This window comes from Labrus mixtus, chromosome 4 (assembly GCF_963584025.1).
Source record: "Labrus mixtus chromosome 4, fLabMix1.1, whole genome shotgun sequence".
Classification (NCBI taxonomy): domain Eukaryota; kingdom Metazoa; phylum Chordata; class Actinopteri; order Labriformes; family Labridae; genus Labrus; species Labrus mixtus.
This window is the reverse complement of record NC_083615.1, coordinates 18,192,192-18,214,499: the sequence shown is the minus strand read 5'-3', so window position 1 is coordinate 18,214,499 and position 22,308 is coordinate 18,192,192. Positions and strand designations below refer to the sequence as shown.

At 43.1% G+C, this 22,308-nt stretch overlaps 2 protein-coding genes across 5 annotated transcripts in view; one reads left to right on the top strand and one right to left on the bottom strand.

The window, feature by feature from the left end:
* zgc:172145 (Ferritin light chain, oocyte isoform-like) overlaps nucleotides 1–22,308 on the top strand; it is a 331,670-nt gene that overhangs the window by 171,524 nt on the left and 137,838 nt on the right. The gene's annotated exons all lie outside the window — the stretch shown is intronic.
* The window catches only part of lsp1a (lymphocyte specific protein 1 a), a 31,568-nt gene continuing 10,420 nt past the window's right edge, over nucleotides 1,161–22,308 (bottom strand). Inside the window, exons 2-13 of the mRNA XM_061037081.1 lie at nucleotides 22,055–22,201; nucleotides 19,297–19,675; nucleotides 18,475–18,617; nucleotides 18,033–18,273; nucleotides 17,793–17,930; nucleotides 15,402–15,445; nucleotides 14,433–14,514; nucleotides 12,937–13,074; nucleotides 12,526–12,621; nucleotides 11,416–11,502; nucleotides 10,244–10,352; nucleotides 1,161–1,767 (exon numbers count right to left, since the gene is read on the bottom strand). Of these exons, the coding sequence (XP_060893064.1) occupies nucleotides 1,745–1,767; nucleotides 10,244–10,352; nucleotides 11,416–11,502; nucleotides 12,526–12,621; nucleotides 12,937–13,074; nucleotides 14,433–14,514; nucleotides 15,402–15,445; nucleotides 17,793–17,930; nucleotides 18,033–18,273; nucleotides 18,475–18,617; nucleotides 19,297–19,675; nucleotides 22,055–22,201 (1,627 nt within the window). The 3' untranslated portion in view covers nucleotides 1,161–1,744. The remainder of the gene's footprint in view (nucleotides 1,768–10,243; nucleotides 10,353–11,415; nucleotides 11,503–12,525; nucleotides 12,622–12,936; nucleotides 13,075–14,432; nucleotides 14,515–15,401; nucleotides 15,446–17,792; nucleotides 17,931–18,032; nucleotides 18,274–18,474; nucleotides 18,618–19,296; nucleotides 19,676–22,054; nucleotides 22,202–22,308) is intronic.

The following is a 22,308-nucleotide window of genomic DNA, read 5'->3' as shown; positions in this document are numbered from 1 at the left end:
ATATCTTCATCCTAGCTCTACTCTTGCTTCAGTGTTGCTGCTCCAGTTACAAAAATAAACAGTCCAAACATCTTTGAGCTCAATGTCGTGACTGCTGACTAGAGTAACATTTAAGACATGAAAAGCTGCCTGCATTAAAACATAACTGCAGTTAGTGAGCGACTTCAAACTGTTGCTGATATTTAACCTCAGGTTTGGTACATTTGTCCTTTAACTGTTCCCCTGTTACATGTTTGTCTCTGAGGCCCCCCTGAGGCAGATGAAGTTGCAGATTCTGCATCACAGCACTCTGATTTATTGTGTTCAGGAAAGTGATGCAGCCTGTAAAGAGCTGGGAGTCTTAAAAAAAGGAGGAAGGTGATTGGCCGATCTTCCTCGCTAAAATTAGTCTGAGGCTCAGCTGTGAGGCGGTAACATCATCCAGGAAGAGGCCGGCTCCATTCTCATGTTTGTTTTTTTCCAGCTTGCAGGATTTATCTTTGACTTTTTTAAATAACACCAACACAAACGTTATGACACCATCATTAACACACTGTATCTGGAATTTAGGGAAATTAAAAACCTCTTAAAGGTGACATATTCTCCTCCTCTTCAACCAGTTTAAATAAGTCTCAGAGCTCCCCAAAACATGTGTGTGAAGTTTCTTGTTCTAAATCCACTCTGATCCTGTATTTGATCATGCCTATAAACCCCTCTATTTCAGCCCTGCTCAGAACAGGCTGTTTCTGTGTCTGTACCTTTAAATGTAAATGAGCTGTGTCTGACCACGCCCCCTCTCTGGAAGGGTTTGGGTGTCTCAGGCTTTCTCACTCCATGTCCTATTGTTTACGGTGAGAAGGCAGACTCAGAGGGCAGAACAAACACCTAGCTGTGGGAGTGTCACCCACCTGGGGGAGGGGTTACTGCCCTTTGTGATGTCATGAAGGGAAAATCTCCAAACGGCCTGTTTGAGCACACATTTTCTGAAAAGTGGAGCAGGCAAAGGACGGAGAGGATGGACTTTTCTCATCATTGGGGGGTTTGTAGACGGATAGAGACATATATTAGTGTTATGTTGCAATGTTTAGAATTTTGACTGCAGTACCCATTTTAAACACTAGCTATCAGAGTTACATATTGCTCCTTTAAAAAGGGAGATAAAATGGACGGCACTGCCAAAGTAGAAAATATTTTTAATTTATTTAAGAAAAAGGGTTATAAACACAAAGAAGTCTCAGTAGAAGGATATAAAGGTGACAAAGGTGTGCAGTAGTACAGAGACACGGCTGAAGACACTACTCGGGTACATAAAAAAAAAACAGAGGACATAACGTTTGATTGTATAGATCAGGTGTCTGCATGACTAAGCTTTGGGTAAATGGTTGCACCAGGTGTGCTGAGCCGAGATTCTGTCAGTTTTTATTTTCTTACTTTCATAATTATCATCTGTATGACGCTGAAACTTTACTAAAATGATTGAGAAATACAAACTTTTTCTACATAAAATATATGCATGTTTCCTGACACACACAAGGATTGATTCATCTACAAACTGTAGTGGAAAATATTACAGGAACATTAAAGCTCACAGTCAGATATATACACAAAACGAAATTTAAGAGGAAATTGGACAAATATGGACAGTTGATGTGTAAACCTTTTGGGCTTGAGCTGTTTCTTTGTTCTCCATTTTGCTGCTTGTGTGATGGCCGGTGGATGCTTGTTTGGGATCGGGGTGGAAGCTAAATGTAAGGACGACGACTCCTCAGTAATCACCATGGTATGAATCTGCAAAAGAGACAAAAAAGAAAATGTTAAAACATGCAGCAAGTGGTCTAAATTGCAATGGAGTTGGATGAATTTATTCACAGAAATGTTCCAGTTTTAACACCTTATGGTTGAACAAACTTGAAATTTGAGATATTTTAGGCCTATAATGTGCAGAGAACTGGAGCGTTCTTCATGTACCAGGTCTAAAGCCTTGCACAGACGGGCTGGTAAAATTCAAGGGGAAAAAAGAGGATTATCAAAACTGTGATAATTTTACACATGGTAAATCATTTTGTAGTGTTGAAGAACTTGAAATGGATTTTGTTATCAAGACCCCTTTTTGAAGCTCTCGGTCTCGTCTTGGAATCAAAAGCATTTCTACTCCGTCTTGTCTCGGTCTCAAACTGGGTGGACTGCAGATTTTAAATCAAGACCGGTCAAGACCACCGCTGATAAAATTAATTCCTAAATTTCATATTCATCCCCCCTTTAAAGTCGCAACCTTCCCGGTGTTAAAGATAAAGATAAAAGATAAAGATAAACTTTATTGATCCCCCATGGGGGAGATTTTTTCATTACAACAGCTCAAGATAACAGTAAACAGGAATATAATTATCAAAAATAACAAGAAGTTAAAAATCAAACATACGTACACCATTTAAATAAAGGGAGAAAAAATACAATAATAGAATAATACTAGGTATGTACACTTCCACTTGTGGAAAGAGGTATTATTATTAAAAACACACACAGTGTGTAGCATTATTGATATGAGTGGAGCTGCTGTTAAAGAGTCTGATTAAACAGTCTGACTGCAGATGGGATGAACGACATGCGGTAGCGTTCTGTCTTGCAGGGTGGGTGTCTCAGTCTTCTGCTGAAGGAGCTGCTCAGGGCCCCCACAGTGTCATGTAAGGGGTGAGAGGGGTTGTCCATGATGGATGTCAGCTTCACTAACATCCTCCTCTCCCCCACCTCCTCTACAGAGACCAGAGGACAGTCCAAGACAGAACTTACCCTCCTGACCAGTCTGTTCAGTCTCTTCCTGTCTCTCTCTGTGCTCCCTCCTCCCCAGCAGACCACTGCATAGAAAACTGCAGATGCCACCACAGTGTCATAAAAAGTCTGATTCTTCTGTGATATTCATGGTCTTGGTCTTGACTCTGTTTCGATTCCTAAATGTCTTGGTCTCTGAGCACTCTGGTCTTGGGTACGTCTTGGTCTCGGTTAGTGTGATCTTGACTACATTACTATCATTATGTTTGCCAACATGTCAAAATCACGACTAGTTAAGTCACCTCTTATGATTCCCAGTCATTTAAGAATATTAGGTCTCCATTTTCTGAAATATCTAATGTGACCCAGAATCAACAAAAGACACATTTACCATCAATATTGAAAAGAATCTCTCAGCACAATAAAATGTTACATCAACATCAACAATGTGACCATGTTACATCAACATCTTATTATCTATTTACTAAGTTTTGTCTTCAGTACATTTTTTATGGACTGCTTGGCAATAATTTTTGCCAAAAACTACGAATTCTCCTTTGTTGACAATATGTGTTTTTCTCTCTCCACAGGGTGCTTAAGCACTCATGGCTTTCGCTTATGGTGCTGTCACCCAGCCGGGCCTGCTTTCCCAGCAGTACCCCCCGCCCCTGCTGCCCAAGCCCGGGAAGGACAACATTCGGCTTCAGAAGCTCCTAAAGAGGTCTGCCAAGAAAAAGTCCTCTGCTCAGGCAGCGCAGTCCGCCGCACCTTTCCGCTCCAGCCTTTCCCCTGTGAACGAAGCCAGTCCCGACCTCGAGCACAGTGACCACTCCACGCCGCCCAAGACTCCAGAGGCCCCATACAGCCTCTACACAGTCCAGCAGCCTCCGCGGTTTACCGTCAGGCCGCTGTATCAACATGTTGCATCGCCTTATCCGCAGCGTGCAGCTTATGGTAGAACAGCAAGGTTCTCACCTCAGACAGTGACGATCCCATCTTACTCCTATTCCCAAAATGTCACCACTGTTTCATCATATTCTGGATCAGTCCAGGTTTCAGGAGTCTCACCAACTCCAGAGCCAGTCGCCCGGCCACCGGTACCCAAAATAGCTCTGCCAGCTTTTTCTGTGCCAGAGCCACCAGTACCAGCTGCTGAAGCGAAAAAGCCAGCGTTTGGCACATTTGGCGACACTCATGCCGGTCTTAAACCTGTTGCATCAGGAGGAACCCCACAGCCAAAACCAATAAGTCCTGGTCCAACTCCTTATCAAGCAATGGGGGCTCAAGCCTTGAAACGACCTTTGACTGTGTTGACCCCATTCAAATCCAAAAGTCCACGACCAACATTCAAAGCAACAGAACCATCGAGATCACCAAAACCGATGTTTGATGTCCCTCAAATTAGGCTCTACACGGCAAGCACATCTTTCTATGAGACATCCAGGACCCCACCGGTGTATGACACAGCTGGATTAACCAACATTGGGAGCATAGTGCCTCAAAGTAAAGCAGCAACAGAAACAAAGCAAGACTTGACACAAGCAACCGAAGTCAAAAGAGGCTCAACACCGACAACCCAGCTATCTCTGTCGGGCTCAGATCTGCAGATAAAAACAACAACTTTTGAAACTAGAAGAGGTGCTACACCAACAGCAGAGATGAATATAGTAAAAACACCTACACCTGAAATAAAACAAGCCACTCCGACATCTGAAATCAAAAGAGCTACCCCAACATCTGAAAACAGAAGAGCCACTCCCACGGCTGAAATCAAGAGAGTAACTCCGACATCTGAAATCAGAGTCAAAACACCAACTTATGAGTTCCCATCAAGAATTTCAGCAGGGCGACCGAGAACCCCGGCATACCATACCGCTCGGGCTGCAACACCTGTCTTTGAAGTCTCAAGACCCAATCCTCTCTTGTTCGCCGTGTCACCAATCACAGTAGAGCCAGAGAGGTCAAGAACGCCCAAAACGGTTTTAGCTGCAAGTACTTCTTCTGCTTCCTTAAGTGTGACGACTTCTGAGCCAAAGCCTACAGAAACATTACCCAATGGGCACATTCTTTCAGACATGAAACCTGCAGCTAAAGCAGTCCAACAAAGCATAACAAAGGCGAAATCAGAGACAGATCTGACAAGAGAAAAGATCCCATCCTCTCCAGCTGGCTCTCAAAGACTCTCTCAAACTCCTACACCTCAGCCGACAACACCAGCAGCGACTTCTTACGGCTATCAGCGGCCTAAGACTCCGACATTCGAGGCATCCCGACTCATGACCACATCTCCTGGCTACAAGAGACCAAAAACACCTACATATGGGACATCACCTTCTGGGGCATCCCCTGTAGCCTTCCAGAGACCTAAAACCCCAACACAAGTGGCTCAGAAATCAAAGTCCTCCTATCGTGGATTGACGCCGGCTGAATATGCTGCTTATGGCGGTATCAAAACATTCACGCCCGCATTTGGTATTGCCAGTTCTGCAAAGTCAACTGAAGAGGAGGTTGGAGCAACACAAGAGGACTCAGCGGGATCTAAAACACCAAGCCAAGAAGTTCCTGTGAATGCACAATCTACAGCTGAGGTTTCGAAAGTCATAGGTAAACCCAGTGTTGAAGAGAAGGTTGCCGTAACCCCTTCAGTCCCTGTTATTATTGTTTCCCAAGCATCTGACTCCCCAGGAGCCCAAGATACCATTATGGTATCCAGTCAGGTTGCAGCAAAACATGAAAAAATGTTGATTCAGGAAACACCAAAGGCCAAACCACCAACAGTGGAGGTGAAAACCCCTGAGAAAAAGAAAGTGGTTCAAGAAGTCGCCAAAGCAGAGCCAAAAACTCCTAAGGCCAAACATCCTCCGGCTAAAGGTGGAGACCAGGATCCTCTGAAGGCAGTAATAAAACTTTTAGGCAAAGATAAAGCCCAGAGCTCCGAGCTGAAGTCTGAAACTGGGACAAAAGCTGATAAAAAAGAGCCAGCAAAACCTGTAGCTGCCACCAAGGCCAAAGAAGAGGTCTCAAAGCCGAGTACTGCAGCACCTGCTCTGCATGGTAGTGAAGACAAAGGACAAGATAAGAAAGCAGAATCAGTAACAGTAGGTAAATCCACAGCTGAGCCCCTGCTAGCATCTGAGCCCCTTCTTAAGGTCATTCAAAAGCCGAAAGGAGTGAAATCTAAATTGAGCGGGTGGTCCAGGCTCAAAAAGCACATGGTGGTGGAGCAGGAGGAGCCCAAATTTCCAGAGATCGGCTCCCAGAAGGAGGCGTCAGTGCAGGACCAGAGTGAGGGGAAGAAGATTGACGAGAAGCCTGTCGACAAGCCCGACACTCAGGACGAGAACGAAGCCAAAGACGCTCCCAAGGCAACAAAGATGTGGGAAGCCGTCCTCTTCCAGATGTTCTCCACCAAAGAGAACATCATGCACCAAATTGAGTTGAACAAGAGTGAGGAGGAGAAACAGGAAGAGAAAATGGACGAGCAGAAGGAGATACCTACGTTTGCCCACCGGCTGCCGGTGCTGCTTTTTAGTCCAAGGTTTGATGCCAAGAGGCTGAAAGAGGCAGCGTCGAGGCCGGTGACGAAGATTTCAACAGTCTTTGAGATGGGTTTGATTGGGCGGAAAGGCAAAGAAGAGGAACCAAAAGACTTTAACAGAACAGCGAGGGGGTTCACTGGTTCTTAAGCTAATATCACATATATAATATAAAGTGCCAAGATAAAAATGTAAAGGGAAAAAGTGATTTTTATGTGTTTTATGTACAGGTGCAAAAATCTTAGCTACAGAAATAATGTACAGGTCTGGATTCGTCATAGTCTTGATGATGTTTGTGGCAGTGTGGTAGAAAAACTCGGCCTGAACTTTTTACTTGACAAATGCTTTGTGTTGCATATGTGTGACTGGTTGTCTGGATGTTAAATGTTCTGTGTTTGTGGATTAGCTGGAAAGAGAGAGAGAGCTACATTTGTCTTAAAGTCATTCTGACGTGACTTCAGATTAAAGTGTTAATGTTTTAAGTAACTTCAGAGCTTCTCGTTTGTTCCTTTTGACACACCTTCACCATGAATATAAAGTGTAGGGTTGTAGATTTAGATTATTTGGGTAAGGCCCCGTGTCCACCTAGCGTTTTGTCTGGGCAGAAAAGCACTGGCTTGACGCGTTTGCGCGCTGAAAAGAAAAGTGCTGCACGTCCGTCCTGTCTCTATGACAACAGTCTGTTGACAATGGCCGCTGTATGACCGACACTGCTCCGTTACTTTTTACTGCATGTTTTATATTTGAGATCGTTTATTTCCCGATCAGACGCGGAGCGAGGAGGATGTGAGTACAAGACACGATCAGTAGGCGGGAAAACTACGAGGAATATCATACATTTGGAAAAGAGGGCCAATGACGTCAACAGCGCCTTTCTGAAAAGTTGAAAGATTTTCAACATGAACGTTCGCACAAAAAAGACGCTGGCACTCAGAAAAAAAAACACTTAAGAAGCATAAAAGCTATCGTTGAAATGAAAAAACTGTGATTATTTTTTTTGCAAGATTTAGAAGTTTATCACATAAGCCCCAAGTGGTTATGAATCTATACATTTTATTTACTCCATTTTCTGCAATTAGGAAACATTTCTGGTTGTTTTTTTGAGATCTCGACTTTTTCATCTCATATCTCCAGAGTTGCAAATCACAAAACAAACATAGAAAGGCTTAAATTTGCTGTCGTAGTCGTCGCCTCTCTCAGTGACCAGCCTACTGTTTTGCTTTCTAGATCGCCAGAAAATTATCCCGTTATCACGAGAAAAAAGCTGATATTAACCCATTATCAAAGGTAAACAAGCTTTGCTATCTGGGGATGATGGGACAAATATTAAGAAAACAACGGACTCACTTGTTTTCAAGGGAAAATGGAGTAACCAGAATGTATGGAAGCATGTCCATTTCAGGCTTCCGTAGATTAAATAGGTATTTTACACAAAGAGTAACTTCTTTTCATTATTGCGATATATTTTTTTAATTATCTGTAATTCTAAAGACAAAAAATAACGTACAGAAACCCTCAAAGGCCGTGCATTAAAACATTTGATCTGACTCCGTTTTCCAGTGATCATGAGAACACTTTCTCCAGATTTCAACTGATTCATCTCGGGATATTAACACCGTTTTTTCCCAAGATAAAAATTTCAACTTGAACTGTTTTTTGTCGAGATCTTGAGAAATGATGTAATCACAGGAAAACCAGCGATGTTATCCCAAGATGACGAGATCCACAAGTCATGAAAGAAAACTGCTGAAATTAACTAAAATGGAGTCAAATGAAATGTATGTATGCATGTCTGTTTTGGGCGTCTGTAGATTATGGAGGTGTTTAAAGTATTTCTTTACGTACAAAGACAAAACGACTTATTTGCATTAATGCAGATATCTGTATATATATGTATCTTTAATTTGAGAGACAAAAGATAACTCGACAGAAGCCCTCAAAGGACATGCATTAAAACATTTGATCTGACTCCATTTTCCAGTGATCACGAGTACACTTTTGTTGTTTTTTCGGGATCTCAGCTTGAACCGTTACAGGAAAACCAGCATTGTTTACCCAAGATCACGAGATGAATAAATCCAGATATCAGTTATGACAGGAAAAACAGAATTAAATACAATATACAGATGTCTGTCTGCTCAGGGTTTCCGTTCAGATCATTTGTAGTAGAGGGGAAATTCCTTTTCTCCTCAATGATCAATAAAACATTCATCTTTATTCAAATGGTGCTGCTAGCCAAGACACAAGAACACATACTACTGTAGGTATTGAGCGCATATGTAGAGTATGATGTGATTTTAAAAAAAGGCTTTAGGTAGGTGGGTATCTGGCAGTTTGTCAGTGAAAATCTTCCTCAAAGTGAGTTTGAGTCACTTTAAAGGTTACATTTTACCCAAAAATCCACTTCACCATGTTTCTCTAACTCTAATATGTGTCTCTAGTCTGTCTACAAACCCCCCAATGATGAGAAAAGTCCATCCTCTCCGTCTTTTCCCTGCTCCACATTTCAGAAAATGTGTGCTCAAACAGGCCGTTTGGAGATTTTCCCTTCATGACATCACAAAGGGCAGTAACCCAGGTGGGTGACACTACCACAGCTAGGTGTTTGTTCTGCCCTCTGAGTCTGCCTTCTCACCGTAAAAAATAGGGCATGGAGCGAGATAGCCCGAGACACCCAAGCACTTCCAGAGAGGGGGCGTGGTCAGACACAGCTCATGGGTTTATAGGCATGATCAAATACAGGATCAGAGAGGATTTAGAACAAGAAACTTCACACGTTTTGGGGAGCGCTGAGACTTATTTAAACTGGTTGGAGAGGAGGAGAATATGTGACCTTTAACACATCTTCAAGCTCAAAAAAACTTCTGTGATTGGTCGATATCATTCAGATTCTCCACCATAACATCATGCATGATGTGCTTATAGCGTCAGAGTTGGGGCATATCAACTACTTTCATACCTATGAAAGTTGCCCTGCAGTACATAAGGACAAAACCTGCATCTTTTCATTATCATTATCTCCGTCATTTCCTCAGAACGTCCGTATCTCTGATGCATTTTATTCTCCTAATAACAACAAACTATTCCCAAAAGTTTAAGGACTTTAAAGCTTTTAGGGCTTTTATAACAGTTTGAGATGGACAGTTAGCTGCTGATATATGTTGATTTTAAGCTCCACTAGAGGATTTTCACTGAGCTGAAAGTTGGAACATTTAATTTATAGATGTTAGAGGGATGGTGAACTGTGAGGACAAAACTCAACGTGCGCAGACACGTTTTAGACGCTTGTTCTGGTTTGTGTTCTGCAATTTTTTCTAAAATACTTTGTTCAAAAAAAGTGTTTTTTTTTGGAGTGTACTCTTGTGAATGATTTACTTAAGTGCTGTTTTGATCAAAGATAGATTTCCTGTGATTCCATCTTTGTCACATGAGAAAAAATAAACAAGCAGAGTTCACTCATCCCGTCTCTATTTTGTTGTTTCATATATGACTCCACCTGAATGGGAAAAATTAATCATTTAAGGTTTGTTACATTTAGGAGTTTAAACTTAATCATATGCGATAACAGAGACTAGAACAGCTAATTGTTATTACAGGAGCCGCTTTAAGTTGGTTTAACTCCTTTTTTTGTTAATGATAAGTCTTCTATGCACACTAAAGTTAGCCATGGAGTTCCACAAGATTCTGTGCTGGAACCGATTCTTTTCACTGTAAACATGCTTCCTCTGTGTAAATTCGAAGCTTGATCCAAAGGCAACTGGACTTGGTTGAAGATCAATCAACCAACCATCAACTTAGTCCAGTTGCCTTTGGATCAAGTTTAGAATTTTACATGACCATGATGACTGAGAACCTACACAGACATCTTCCTCTGTGTAATATCTCGAGGAAACACACAATAGGCTGAGATAACTTCTAATAGACTTTCCAGCAGGATTTTCTCACTCCGTTTCTGATCTTACCAGATTGTCCGTTGGTGAAGTCTTCTCTGTCCTCATCTTCGATGGGAATCTTTTCGTACTTTCCATGACCGGTGACGATGAACTTGTACTTTTTACCAGCGGCTGAACCCTAAAGCAAGAAGAGACAAAATGGGTTCACTTTGGTGTGTTATTTCATCATGTTGTTACGATATACACGATCACAATAAACTACATCTATACTGCTTTGTTCCAGTGAAAATGTTCTGCACACGTTTCCAAATGCTAGAGTCAGAAAGTTTTAAGACATAATCTTTATTCTGAACATAAAATTCAATATCTTATTGATATAGTGTGTGTTGGTCGAGGCACAGCTTCAAATAATGAAGGAAATGAGAGAACAAATGAAAGAAAAATAAATTTAAAGCAAGTTAAACCTGATTTTTTCAACTTTAAACTTTACAATCAAACATTTTGTATAACAAACATAGTTAAAACAAGAATGTGAATTAAGCAATATGTAACTCTGACACCTAGTGGTTAAAAACGGTACTGCAGTCCAAACTCAAAACATTGTAGAGAGCTGTCTCTCCCACCCCCTCCTCTCTAGAGTCGATGCTCACGCAGGTTGTCATGTGGTGGACACTGAAGCTTCAGTGTTTATCCAGCTCTGCATCGGTCGGCAAACCTTTCTGTGTTCTAACCTCTCTCCATTTTTCAAAAGCATCTCCAATATTGATCCTAGTTTGAGCACGTTTCTGCTCGTGGATCTTATTAGAAACATGCAGAGGCTTTTTAGGTCGGGTACAATCACTTCTATCTGAACCAGTTCTCTTGCCCGCTTCCATCGCTGCAACACCTGTTGGTTTGACCTGATAACTGCTCTCATATCTGGCAAACCGAGGGGCGTCCAAAACGGCTGTGTGGGGGTGCCTTAAAACCACCTACCATCTCTGGTCCAAACAAATCCAGATCATTCAGGACCAGAATCTAAAGTTAGAAGGAGGACATACTGGCTGCTGCATTGTTGTCAGAGAAGCCAGCACTTCAACATAGCATGTTTCCTTAATGTCTGATCATATAGTAAGATCACTTTATCATTTCACTCACTTATTTTGTTACTCCTTAATATATGTGCAATTAAAACGACTTGAATAATATAGACAATGTTCAAACCAAAAGTAAAAAGAATGTCCCATATTAATATCTCTCACCTTGGCTCTGTGTCCCGGCTGATCGGACGAGTCTCTGATCCCCTCCCACATGTTCTTTTTCTGCATCACATCTCCGGCCTTCACATCCTGACAAATCAATAATAAATACAAAACATGGAATAAAATAAGGAAAGTAAAAAAGAGAAAAAGTATAAAGACAGAGTGTTGAAGAAATACGGCTATGTACCAAGTGGAGATTATTAAAGAAATTAGCCATGCACAAAAGAGCAGAGAGTTAAAGAGTTAAAGTGCAGTTTTAACAGTAGGTAATAAATACATTTGTTTCCAATCAAAAGATGAATAAAGAAGAAGTCCTTCAGCAGCTGTTTTGAACATGATATTTGCAACCTCACATTACAAACTTTTTCCTCTGTCCTGAACACATCATTACGCTGTCACTCAAATTATAAATGGACTTCAGCTTGTATATTTCTTTTCTAGTCTTGGACATGTAGCTGCAGGAGCTGGGGATCGAACCCACAACCTTCCGGTTAAGAGACGCCCGGCTCTACCAACTGAGTCACACACTCAAAGTGACCTTAAATTGTGTAAAACTGCCAAAACAACCACGTGAAAACACTCTGTTATAAGTCATGCACTTGCAATCCTTCCTGATTTTAAAGAAGGGGCAAACATAGGCTATTCCCCAATTTACCCACGCTGCTCTTTCCTTTTGTTTTGATTTTTTTCTTTACACAACACCTTGCTCTTACACATCCGAATAACTGACTTCCACATCTCACAATGATTGTTTCATTGATTAATTAACTTTGTTGTGAATAAATGTAAGAAACCTTTTTCTCCTCCAGCGACACTTTACGACTGAAATATTTAATCAGTGAGTTCATGCGAGCGTCTGCTGCGCTTATTGGGAAATGAAAAAAACAATTAAAAGACTGTTTTCATGACGTTGTTGCTTGTTTGACATCAAACATCGGTGTGTTCTGTCTCTTTAAGAACTCCAGCTCCAGCTCAGTCTTAAACACTTTATTTATTCTTTAAGTTGTTGAATAAACGAAGCCACAGAGGAGGAAGACACAGGACGAGGAGGAAGACACAGGACGAGGAGTGAGTGAGAACTGAATGTGTTCATGTTGTTTTCAGACTTACTGTCGGTCTGCATGGAGACTGTCTGCCGCCATCAGATGGACCTTTAACCCACTGAGTGATCCGGTTGGCCACGCCCACCTTCAACCCCTCCGTGTCCTGATTCAGAAAAAATAAAGTGTTTTCAACGACATACTTTTGATTTTAATGGACTCTTTCAACATGTTGCCACCATGTTTTTCTCCAGATGTAAATAAACACAACAACATCATCAGCAAATGTGCAATTTGTCGATGCAAAAGAGGACCACCTTCCCCGTATGTTGCACAAAGTAAACGCCATGTTTTTAAAAGTTCATGTTTAAAAACTATTTTAGATAGTCAAAATCTGCGCTCTTTGTCAACGGGTTCTCAGCAGCTGTTTTTTTAAGGACTCGTTGTTTGAGTGAAATCCATCCCTCGAGTGGTTCCTCACCTTGCAGGGCGCACCCTTGCTGGGACTCGGGTTCCAGGTGTCTCCCGCCTCAAACAGGTTTTTCTTTGAGGCGACGACCTCGGGTGAGCTGGGCAGGTCGCTGAGTGACGCCTTCACTGCCCGCAACTCCTGGGAGTTCTTCACAACAACAACAACAACAACAACAACAAGACAACAAAATATGAAAACCAAATTTTAAGAATGTTAACACACCAAACAACAAATCAACAAATATCATTTGGGCATTAAAAGACCCAAAATAAACCTTAAAAATATATCTACTTGTTTACCTTTTTTCAGTTATTGGCAACCTTTTGGCTCTCTAATGTGTTAAAGTTATCTCAGAGTTCTCCTTGTTGCACTTTGTATTGAACTTGATTTAACTGTTTTTAAGCTCTCCATAAATCAGAGTCTTTGTGATAACCCCGGGTCACTGAGCGAGGCTGGTAATACGCCCGGGAACTGCCCGAGGTGAAAACAGGGAGCGGAAAGATAAAAACAAAGCGTCCCCTCATATATCTGTCCGACTCCCCCCGTGCTGCTGGGACGTCGCCCAGGTGCTGCAGAGATTTGTGAACGCAGCACAGAAAGGGTCAGAGCTGCTTTGTGCCGCTACGCTGGTTTGAAACAAAGAGGGTCCAAAAGTTCAACAGACACTTCTGAGTGTGCAGAAAAAAACACAGGATTTGATGAATTTAAAGGAAGTGACATCACCCATCCTGGATTTTATTATCCTCTCTCTAAAGCAGCCATATGATCATTCATCTGTGTCTTTTTATGTTTGTTTGGTTTGTTTTTGTGATGTAATGCTTCAGCCTAATCCGTTACACACCTGTACATCTCAAAGACCAAATATACAAAGACAGCACATGTTCACCCAGGTTCACGCTCTGTATTGACAAGGCCTGAGTGTCGTCACCCGTCTGTTCCTGGAGTTCCTGGAGCTGGAGTCCCATCGATGGCGGTCTCCATGCTGGAAATGCTGTCTCAGCCTAACTTTCAGTTCTAAACCTCCTGACAAACCGTTACACCGCGCCCACCTGTCAATCAGGTCAGCTACACGCCTTACAGTGTGTGTTGATCAAGACATGAGCTAATCAGACCTATTTGGTTTTTTGAACCAGGCTGTAAACATGTTAATCTCTGCTGTAAAAACAAGCTTTTTAGAATGGGTGTGTATGTGACTTCCTGTGCTTCTGTAGCCAGCTTCTAGTGGACACTCGAGGAACTGCAGGATTTTACACTTCAGCATTGGCTTCAATTTTCAACACCTGAGGTTGCCGCTTGTTGCAAATAAGTGAAATACAGTATCACATAATCATAAATAATCTCACATTTAAGTTTAAGTGTTCCTTTCTAACAAGCACATGTATGCCTCTCCGCCCTTGTGTGCATTTTTTGTGTTTGTTGTCTGTGTGTGTGTGTGTGTGTGTGTGTGTGTGTGTGTGTGTGTGTGTGTGTGTGTACAGTATGTGAGTGTGTGAGTGTGAGCTGACCTCCACAGCGTGTGCGTACTGCTCCATCTTGTCATCGATCTTTGGCAGCAGGACGAGCGGCTGCGTCTTCTTAAAGCTGTTACTGATTCACACAAAAAGACACAAAACACAAACAGTGAGAACGCTGGAAACAAAGGAGTCGCTGTGACCACGTGCGTTCATTCTGACCATATGTTCTCCTTAATTTCCACCTTTAGACACTTCTCATCCTGTATTATTCTCCTTTCATGCAGCTTTGCATGATTTTCAGCTAAAAAAAACCTCCTTATTTATCTGAGCGTCAGTTAAAATCCTTGGCTCCAGCCTCGGCCTGAATTGGTTTGTCTCAGATCTCAGACGGCCCGGAGCCACCGTACCTCAACAATTACTCAGAGAAAACAGAGGCAGACCAGCCGCCTGCATCTGGACAGAGTTAAAAACCAGGACATAAATCTGAGCTAAGGAGGGGGACGCTCTGAGAGGAGGAGAGGTCACCTCTGACCCTCTTCATCAGTGTTTACCTTCAGGATGAACGGACCGTGAGAGACATGGCGCTGCAGGCAGCGGCCAGAGCGACCAGTTCACTGACAGAAAACAACTGATTGTGATTTATCATTCAGGTCCTTCACTCCAAGAACCAAATCTTCTTCTACTTCTGGCCTGAATTCCATAGAGAGCCTATGATGGTATGTTCAAGAGGAAGATGAGAGGCACAGAGACCCAACAAAATGGACGAGCTGAAGGCCGCTATCAAAGGTCAGAAGTCAAGTGTGAGGTCTCCACAGTCAGTGATCTGGGGTGCCATGTTATCTTCTGGTTTTGGGTAAGGGACTTGGCACCTCACCCCAGAGCCAGAACTACCACTAACTGGTTCTCTGACTGTGGTGTTACTCTGCTTGATCGGCCAGACAACTCACCTGACCTGAACCCTGAAGAAGCCATATAAGCTAGTATACAAAGACGAATGTACGACGTAAATGTGTGATTCACCTTTTCTTCAGCGAGCGGTTTAGCGACTCCGTTCTCTCCGTTATCTGAAAGCGAAAAAGCAAAAAAGTCGGATGTCATTTAATGAAAGTGTGTTCAGACCAGACCAACACGACTCAGTCCAAGTCAAATAGAGACAAACGAGTCTGGTGACCTCATCAAACTGTATGAGACGTCACAGTGGTGATCGGAGCAATGCATTATGGGAAAAACAACAACTGTTTTTTGCCTTGTGTCAGATGTTTGAAATGAAGTCTTTCGAAGGATTTGAACCCTAAGATGTTAGATCTAAAAAGAGTTCAGGAACAGCTCCGTCTATATTGGTTTTTTTTTAGCTTGGAGTATTTAAATGTTTCATATACCTAAAAAAAACCTTCCGACAGTGGATACAATATTCATAGATGTTGATGCATATGTGTTACTTCTATGAGGTAAAAGACAAACAAACAAAAAGACTCGGAAATGCATCAAAGAGGGTTGATGAGGGGTGCTGGTGGCACAATGGTTGGTGCATGCGCCCCATGTATGGAGGCTATGGTCTTCCATGCAGGCGGCCCAGGTTCAAATCCCACCTGTGGCTCCTTTCCCGCATGTCATTCCCCACTCTCTCTCTCCCTGATTTCCAACTCTATCCACTGTCTTATCTCTTCAATGAAGGCACAAAAAGCCAAAAAATAAATCTTTAAAAAAAATAAAAAAAATAAAAGACGCTTGATGAGCCCATTTGAAGGCAAATTAGACATCAAGATCCTGAAAATCCTGAACAAAATGAAGGCTCATGAATTCACATGATATTTCTCTTATCTTTGTCGCTAGTTTTAATCGTCGATACATTCGGTGCTTTAGACGTAGTATAAGTAAGGAAGCACAAGTATTCCTGTGAAAGTTCAGCACAACGAGGAAACAAAAGAACCAAAAGGTGCACAGATCAAACATGCAGTGTCATGCACATCAAATATCAATGATTGACAGTTAACACACCAAAGACCAACAGTCTAAGACTGTTTCTTATCCTTAATCTTGGTAACCATTTAAAAGAGCAGAGAAGCACTCCCATGATTCCCCGTCTCGACTTCATCTATTGTTATTGTTTTGATTGAGAGCCCCCTGGTGGTGAAATCTACATACTGTGCCTTTAAGGTCTAATATGAACTTTTTTAAAATCCTGATTAACATCATCCTATTTTGTCCCTTCAGGCTCTCGTAGATAGTCGTCCTCAGTGTCTCCCTGTAGTCTCAGTGATGTAAAAGAAGGACACTGCTGCATCTTTGAATGTCTCATTTTACTTCAACAAACTCTCAGACAGCTCAGCTGATGAGTGCAAAGTAATATCCACCTTATGACATCATACATTGAATTTTGTTACCGTTCCTTTGAGCTGTTTGATCTCAGTTTGGGATCTCTAACCACTTCCTGTTTCTGTGAACTTCATGTCCTAACCTTCACTCTACAGAAAGGGCCTTACTTTATTTCATAATAAAAGCATGGTTGAATTCAAACATCAAGTAACGTATTCTCAGCTTAAAGGCAGGGTTGGTAACTTTCTAAAACTAGCATGATTTTGAAAGTAGCATTCCCTCTGTTTCCGTCTACACCCCCTCCCCTCTGTGCTCCCTCAAAGCCACGCCCCTCACTAACATGCACGAGCGCCGTTTCTCCAGAAGCGGACCTCAGCTCATCTCTTGCATTGTGTAGAAACTACGTCGACTAATTCAGCGTTAAGTAAACTCACAGTACAAACTCTGTCATCGGTGACGCGCTTTGAGTGTGGGCTAGAGCACGCAAGAGGTAGAGAGCGAGCAGGAAGACAGGGAGGCGTCTGATTGGTTCATCAGATTGGTACCTCGGGGCAGACATTGGTTGAAGTTTTTACAGGCTTACAACTGACACAGATGACGGATTTTCTTTGTTCCTTTTTCAGAGAACATGAGTTATTAATTTCTGTCAGGACCTAAAGACTGTGGATCCGGAGAAAATTACCAACCCTGCCTTTAATACAGTACAAAATTTCAAAATAAAAGCCTAACAATTTTTATTTTTCAATGCGAAAAAAAAAAAAAGATTTTCAAACCTGTGATAAAAAATGTGATTAATCGCGATTGACTATCGAAATTCAGCGATGAATGGAATTTTAAATGTGTCTCAACATTTCAACTTTAAAAACACGTCACGTATCAGTGAGCTGTGTGATAACACGCCATGCTTCACCTGGTGCAGCCACAACACACTGGCTCTGAGATACACACACATTTGCACACACATGCAACTTACAAAGCTGAGCCTGAACCCATCAGCTGTGAAGATAACACAGAGGTAATGTCATTGAGTTGTTATGAAAGAGACATTTTACAAAGAGTAGCGCTCAGTCTGAGACGACAGCAGGTGACGTCTACCTTGTGTGTGGGAGCTTTGGGACTGAACGGGCTGAACATCTCGTCTCCGTCCACGCTGGACGTACTCAGGCTCTTCATCCTCTCCGCTGCCTCCATCCTCCTCCTCTCGATGTCCTCCTTCATCCGCCTCCTCTCCTCCTGGGACATCAAGTCACAAACACAGTTCAACGCTACAGCTTCACCTCTAAAGCACGCTGGGAAAAAATGTAGCACACATCCTCTAATACAACAATTGTTTACCTCCTCTCTGGCCAGCCGCTGCTGCTCTTCCTCCTGCCTCCGTTGCTCCTCCTCCTCTCTGACTCGACGTCTCTCCCCCCTCCTCCTCTTCAGCTCCTCCAGTTCCTGCTCGGCCTCGGCCTGCCTGTGTCTCAGCTGCTCCAGCTCGTGGCTCCCCTTCTGCTGGAGGCTCTGCCGGATCTTCTCCAGACGCTGCTCCGTCTCCAGGATGGCCTCCGACTCCTCCGGCTCCATGCTTCTGCTACACATCGAGACATCAGTGAGCGCAATTTCCCAAGCTAAGTAGAGGGACATTTCCTGCTTTTTTAACAATCAAGTGAGTGGCATGACAATGTTCCCATGACAACCTGGCTAGCTTCATATATTATCCTATAAAAGGTAGCCTACAGGTGTATCTATCATTTAAAAAGGTCAATATTCAAGAGCTACAAGTGAAACCCACCTGGTGGTTCGTTTGGTCTTGCTCCTCATGTGTGATGTCACTTCCTGGTTGGTCGCGTCTCCGTTGGCGTTGCTGTGTTTCGGCTCTTGTTGAAGGAAAACCTTGGATGTGTATGAGATCTTAACTTCTTTTCTTGTCTCCACCTGAATGTAAAAAAACTTTTGTCATCCCAGACGTGCCGACTGAATGATGAGAAATACTAGTGATAAGGAAACGTGTTTGTTAGTTCAGTCTTGCTCTAAATGAGGACTACACGGTGCTACCCGACCAATCATCACGACCCACAAAGGAATGGGGGTGGGGCTAGAGCAAGAAAACCGTAAACAAAAACAAAAAGTTGCTGCCAGCACTCTACAAACATTTCCTCTGTCTCATTTCGCAGCACAAACTTCATCATTCTTCGCCGTCTGGTTTGTTTGCGCTGGTGACTTTGGCATGTGCAGAGATCTCTCTACTCGCATTAGTCAATGTCACTGAGGTGATGAACACATCGAGAAGACTGGAAAAAATTCAAACATGCTACACTTTCTGTCGGGATGTTGTTAAGTGTACCTGACGTGGTTATTATTTTGGCTCACTGTGAGACACTGCACGGGATAATATTATTTATTTTCGGGGTTGATGGGTCCAAAAACCCGAGGCTGGCTGACAAAGACTGACTCTGCCTGGTTATGATTGACCAACTATACTCTCATCAGATGATCTCATTGTCACTTTGAATAGACTCAGACTTGTTCTGAAAGGTCTCAGGTTTGATCATGACTTGTTCTGAATGATTGAACCGTTTTGAAACATCCCGGTGGTTCAAAGAGAAACTCTTACCTCTGCGTTCGGCCTTTGACTTTCCTCCCTCCTTCTCATCATCACCTCCTCTGTCTTCCTCTTCTCCTCTTCTTCCTCCCTCTTTTTCTCCCTCCTCCTCTCCTCCTCCTCACGCTCCTTCCTCCTCTCCATCTCTATCCTGCTCTTCTCTCTCTCCTCCTGCTCCTGCCTCTGCGCTCGTCTGTGTGCTGCGTTCGAGGCTTTTGCAGGTACGGTTTTGTTTGTGGTGACCTCCTCTTCCTCCCCCGCCTCCTGGCCTCCCTGGCCGAGCTCCTGCAGACGCTGCTGCCTCCGTTTCTCTTGACGCTGAGTCCAGTCGCTGAAGCCTTCGTCTTCCTCCAGAGACGGGGAGCTACTCGGCTTCAGACCACCATCGTACCTGAGGACCAAACAAGTGGAGTAAAGATATCTTACCTGACGTCAGGGAAACAACGCAAAACACCAAATAGTGGCCGACAGTTTAACAACAACATTCAACAAGCCCCCATGAGGGGTGGAGATTTGACAAGTTGACTTTATGCTGAATTTCTTATAATGAGCATTACATACAAATATGTGAATGTGTTCTTATCAACGACAAATAAATGACTGAAATAGAGAAAGACAGACATCAGGCTCCTTGTCACTCTGTGAACTGGGAATTTGGCTCTGCACGTCTTTGTATAAACTCTTCATCCTTGAACACTGAAGCTTCTGCAGCTCACACATGCAGAATACACCAAGTCGTTATTATCTGATGTTTGGAGCCTCGATTCAGAGCTGAATTACAATGCTGTTTTGATGAAGTGATGTAATTATTGTTCACATGTTTCGGCCCGTTCCCCTCGCTGAACAGAAGAGATCAAAGTGTTTGTTTTGTGTTCCCGGGAGCTGGCAGAAAGGAATTCACTCCACATTCTCCACATGATTAAGACACTCGGCTCGGCCCCACTGCATGATGGGAGTCTCTGCATGGTCTCACGGTGGCTAATCAGCCTTAACCAGCAGCGATGTTTCTGTTTGTGTGTGAAGTCGACACCTGCACACACAAACAGAAACCCAAACGACGATTTGATGTGCTGTCTCAGAGCTCCTCAAAACATGTGTGTGAAGTTTCTTGTTCTAAATCCACTCTGATCCTGTATTTCATCATGTCTATAAAGCCCTCTATTTCAGCCCTGCTCAGAACAGGCTGTTTCTGTGTCTGTACCTTTAAATACGTAAATGAGCTGTGTCTGACCACGCCCCCTCTCTGGAAGGGCTTGGGTGTCTCGGGCTTTCTCGCTACATGTCCTATTGTTTACGGTGAGAAGGCAGACTCAGAGGGCAGAACAAACACCTAGCTGTGGGAGTGTCACCCACCTGGGGGAGGGGTTACTGCCCTTTGTGATGTCATGAAAGGAAAATCTCCAAACGGCCTGTTTGAGCACACATTTTCTGAAATGTGGAGCAGGCAAAAGACGGAGAGGATGGACTTTACTCATCATTGGGGGGTTTGTAGACGGACTAGAGACACATATTAGTGTTAGAAGAACATGGGGAAGTGTGTTTTGTACAATGTGTGACCTTAAAACACTTGGCAATCAGCTTTGTTTGACCGCTTGACATGAGGATCTCATTTGTTTGGTGACTGAAGCTAGATAACATAAAGATAACCGAGGTTTGTTGAACTTGTCTCAGGAATCAATTCCGACTAACACATCAACGTCTGTGGATTCAGACTCTGCCATCACCTGACCTCTGACCTCCTTGCAGGTGGGAAATCAAACAACACACTGTGTAAAAACAGCATTACATCACCGCTGCTACGCACGGACAAAACGTTTAAATTACAGGCTGCAGAGGAGCTGCACGTTGGGTCGCTATTGCCTAAAAGCAGCTGAGATGTGACGGAGGAGAAGGTGTTGAGGTGAGCTGTAATTAGGTTTTGTGAAATTAATAGTCAGCGGCAGAAGCACAAGCTTTGACACGGTGGACGTTAGTAGTAAACATTCTTTGGAGGCTGTGTAATGAGAAGGCAGCTGCATGTTTCATCTTCACATCACCGCGGTGGGAGGGAAGAGGTTATTTGCAGCCTGTCCCAATGGAAACATGTGTTTTATGTAACCAGACATGCATGAAACCTGTAAAACATCGAGGTGGAGGAGGGAGAGCTTCGATGCACAGCTGGGGAATGTGACGAAAAACTCTTTAAAGTCGCACACATCACCACCAGACCAAAAAACAACACCAGTCCCACAGTCAGCGGCTCGTACAGGAAGTTATTGGACACTGGGGAAATTAATAAAAAATGGGTCTGGACTTAATAACTTCCTGGGTTCTCATGATTACACAGACGAGGAATTTAAAGACTGTTTGATGTCACGTTTGCGTCCTTTTGGGGAAAGAGTTTTTCAGGCTTTAGACATGATTTTGACTAGAAAAAATTTAAACAATTTTTAAACTCAGGAGGATGAGATGACAAGCGCAGCCTGAGCAGAAGAAAGATCAGGGCTTTTCTACCGCATAGTGGACAGACAGTCTACTGTGCATCCAAAAAGTAGCTATTTCCCGACTCTTGTTTCAGTCACCTAGCAATATGCTCCTTTGCTTTTTGCTTGTGTGCGCTCCCCTTCTTCTCTGCGCCCTACTCCACGGCGAGCGCAACGCACACGGCGTCCTATCTGAAAGGCCCTTGACGGTGCATACGATTAGAAGTGGATGTTTAAATTCAACTGAGTATATAGTATAAGAGTGAAAAAGGTAGAAAACAAACAAATGTTCAATTGCCCGTTCTTACATATTCTCGTCTGCTGGCGTCTCGTTCTCCAGTGAAGACTCTCCCTGTAGCGGGCCGCCGTCCGTCCAGCTTGAAGTCTCGCGAGCTCTTCGTCGACGCTCCCGCTCCACCTCCTCGGCGTCCTCAATGCTCCTCTGAGCCGTCAGTCTAAAGAAAAGTAGATGTATTGGAATATTAAGATGAGTCCCTCAATATGTCGCTCACCACGGTGCAAAGAGGTCAACATCACATCTTGGTTTTTAAAGTGATGCTAC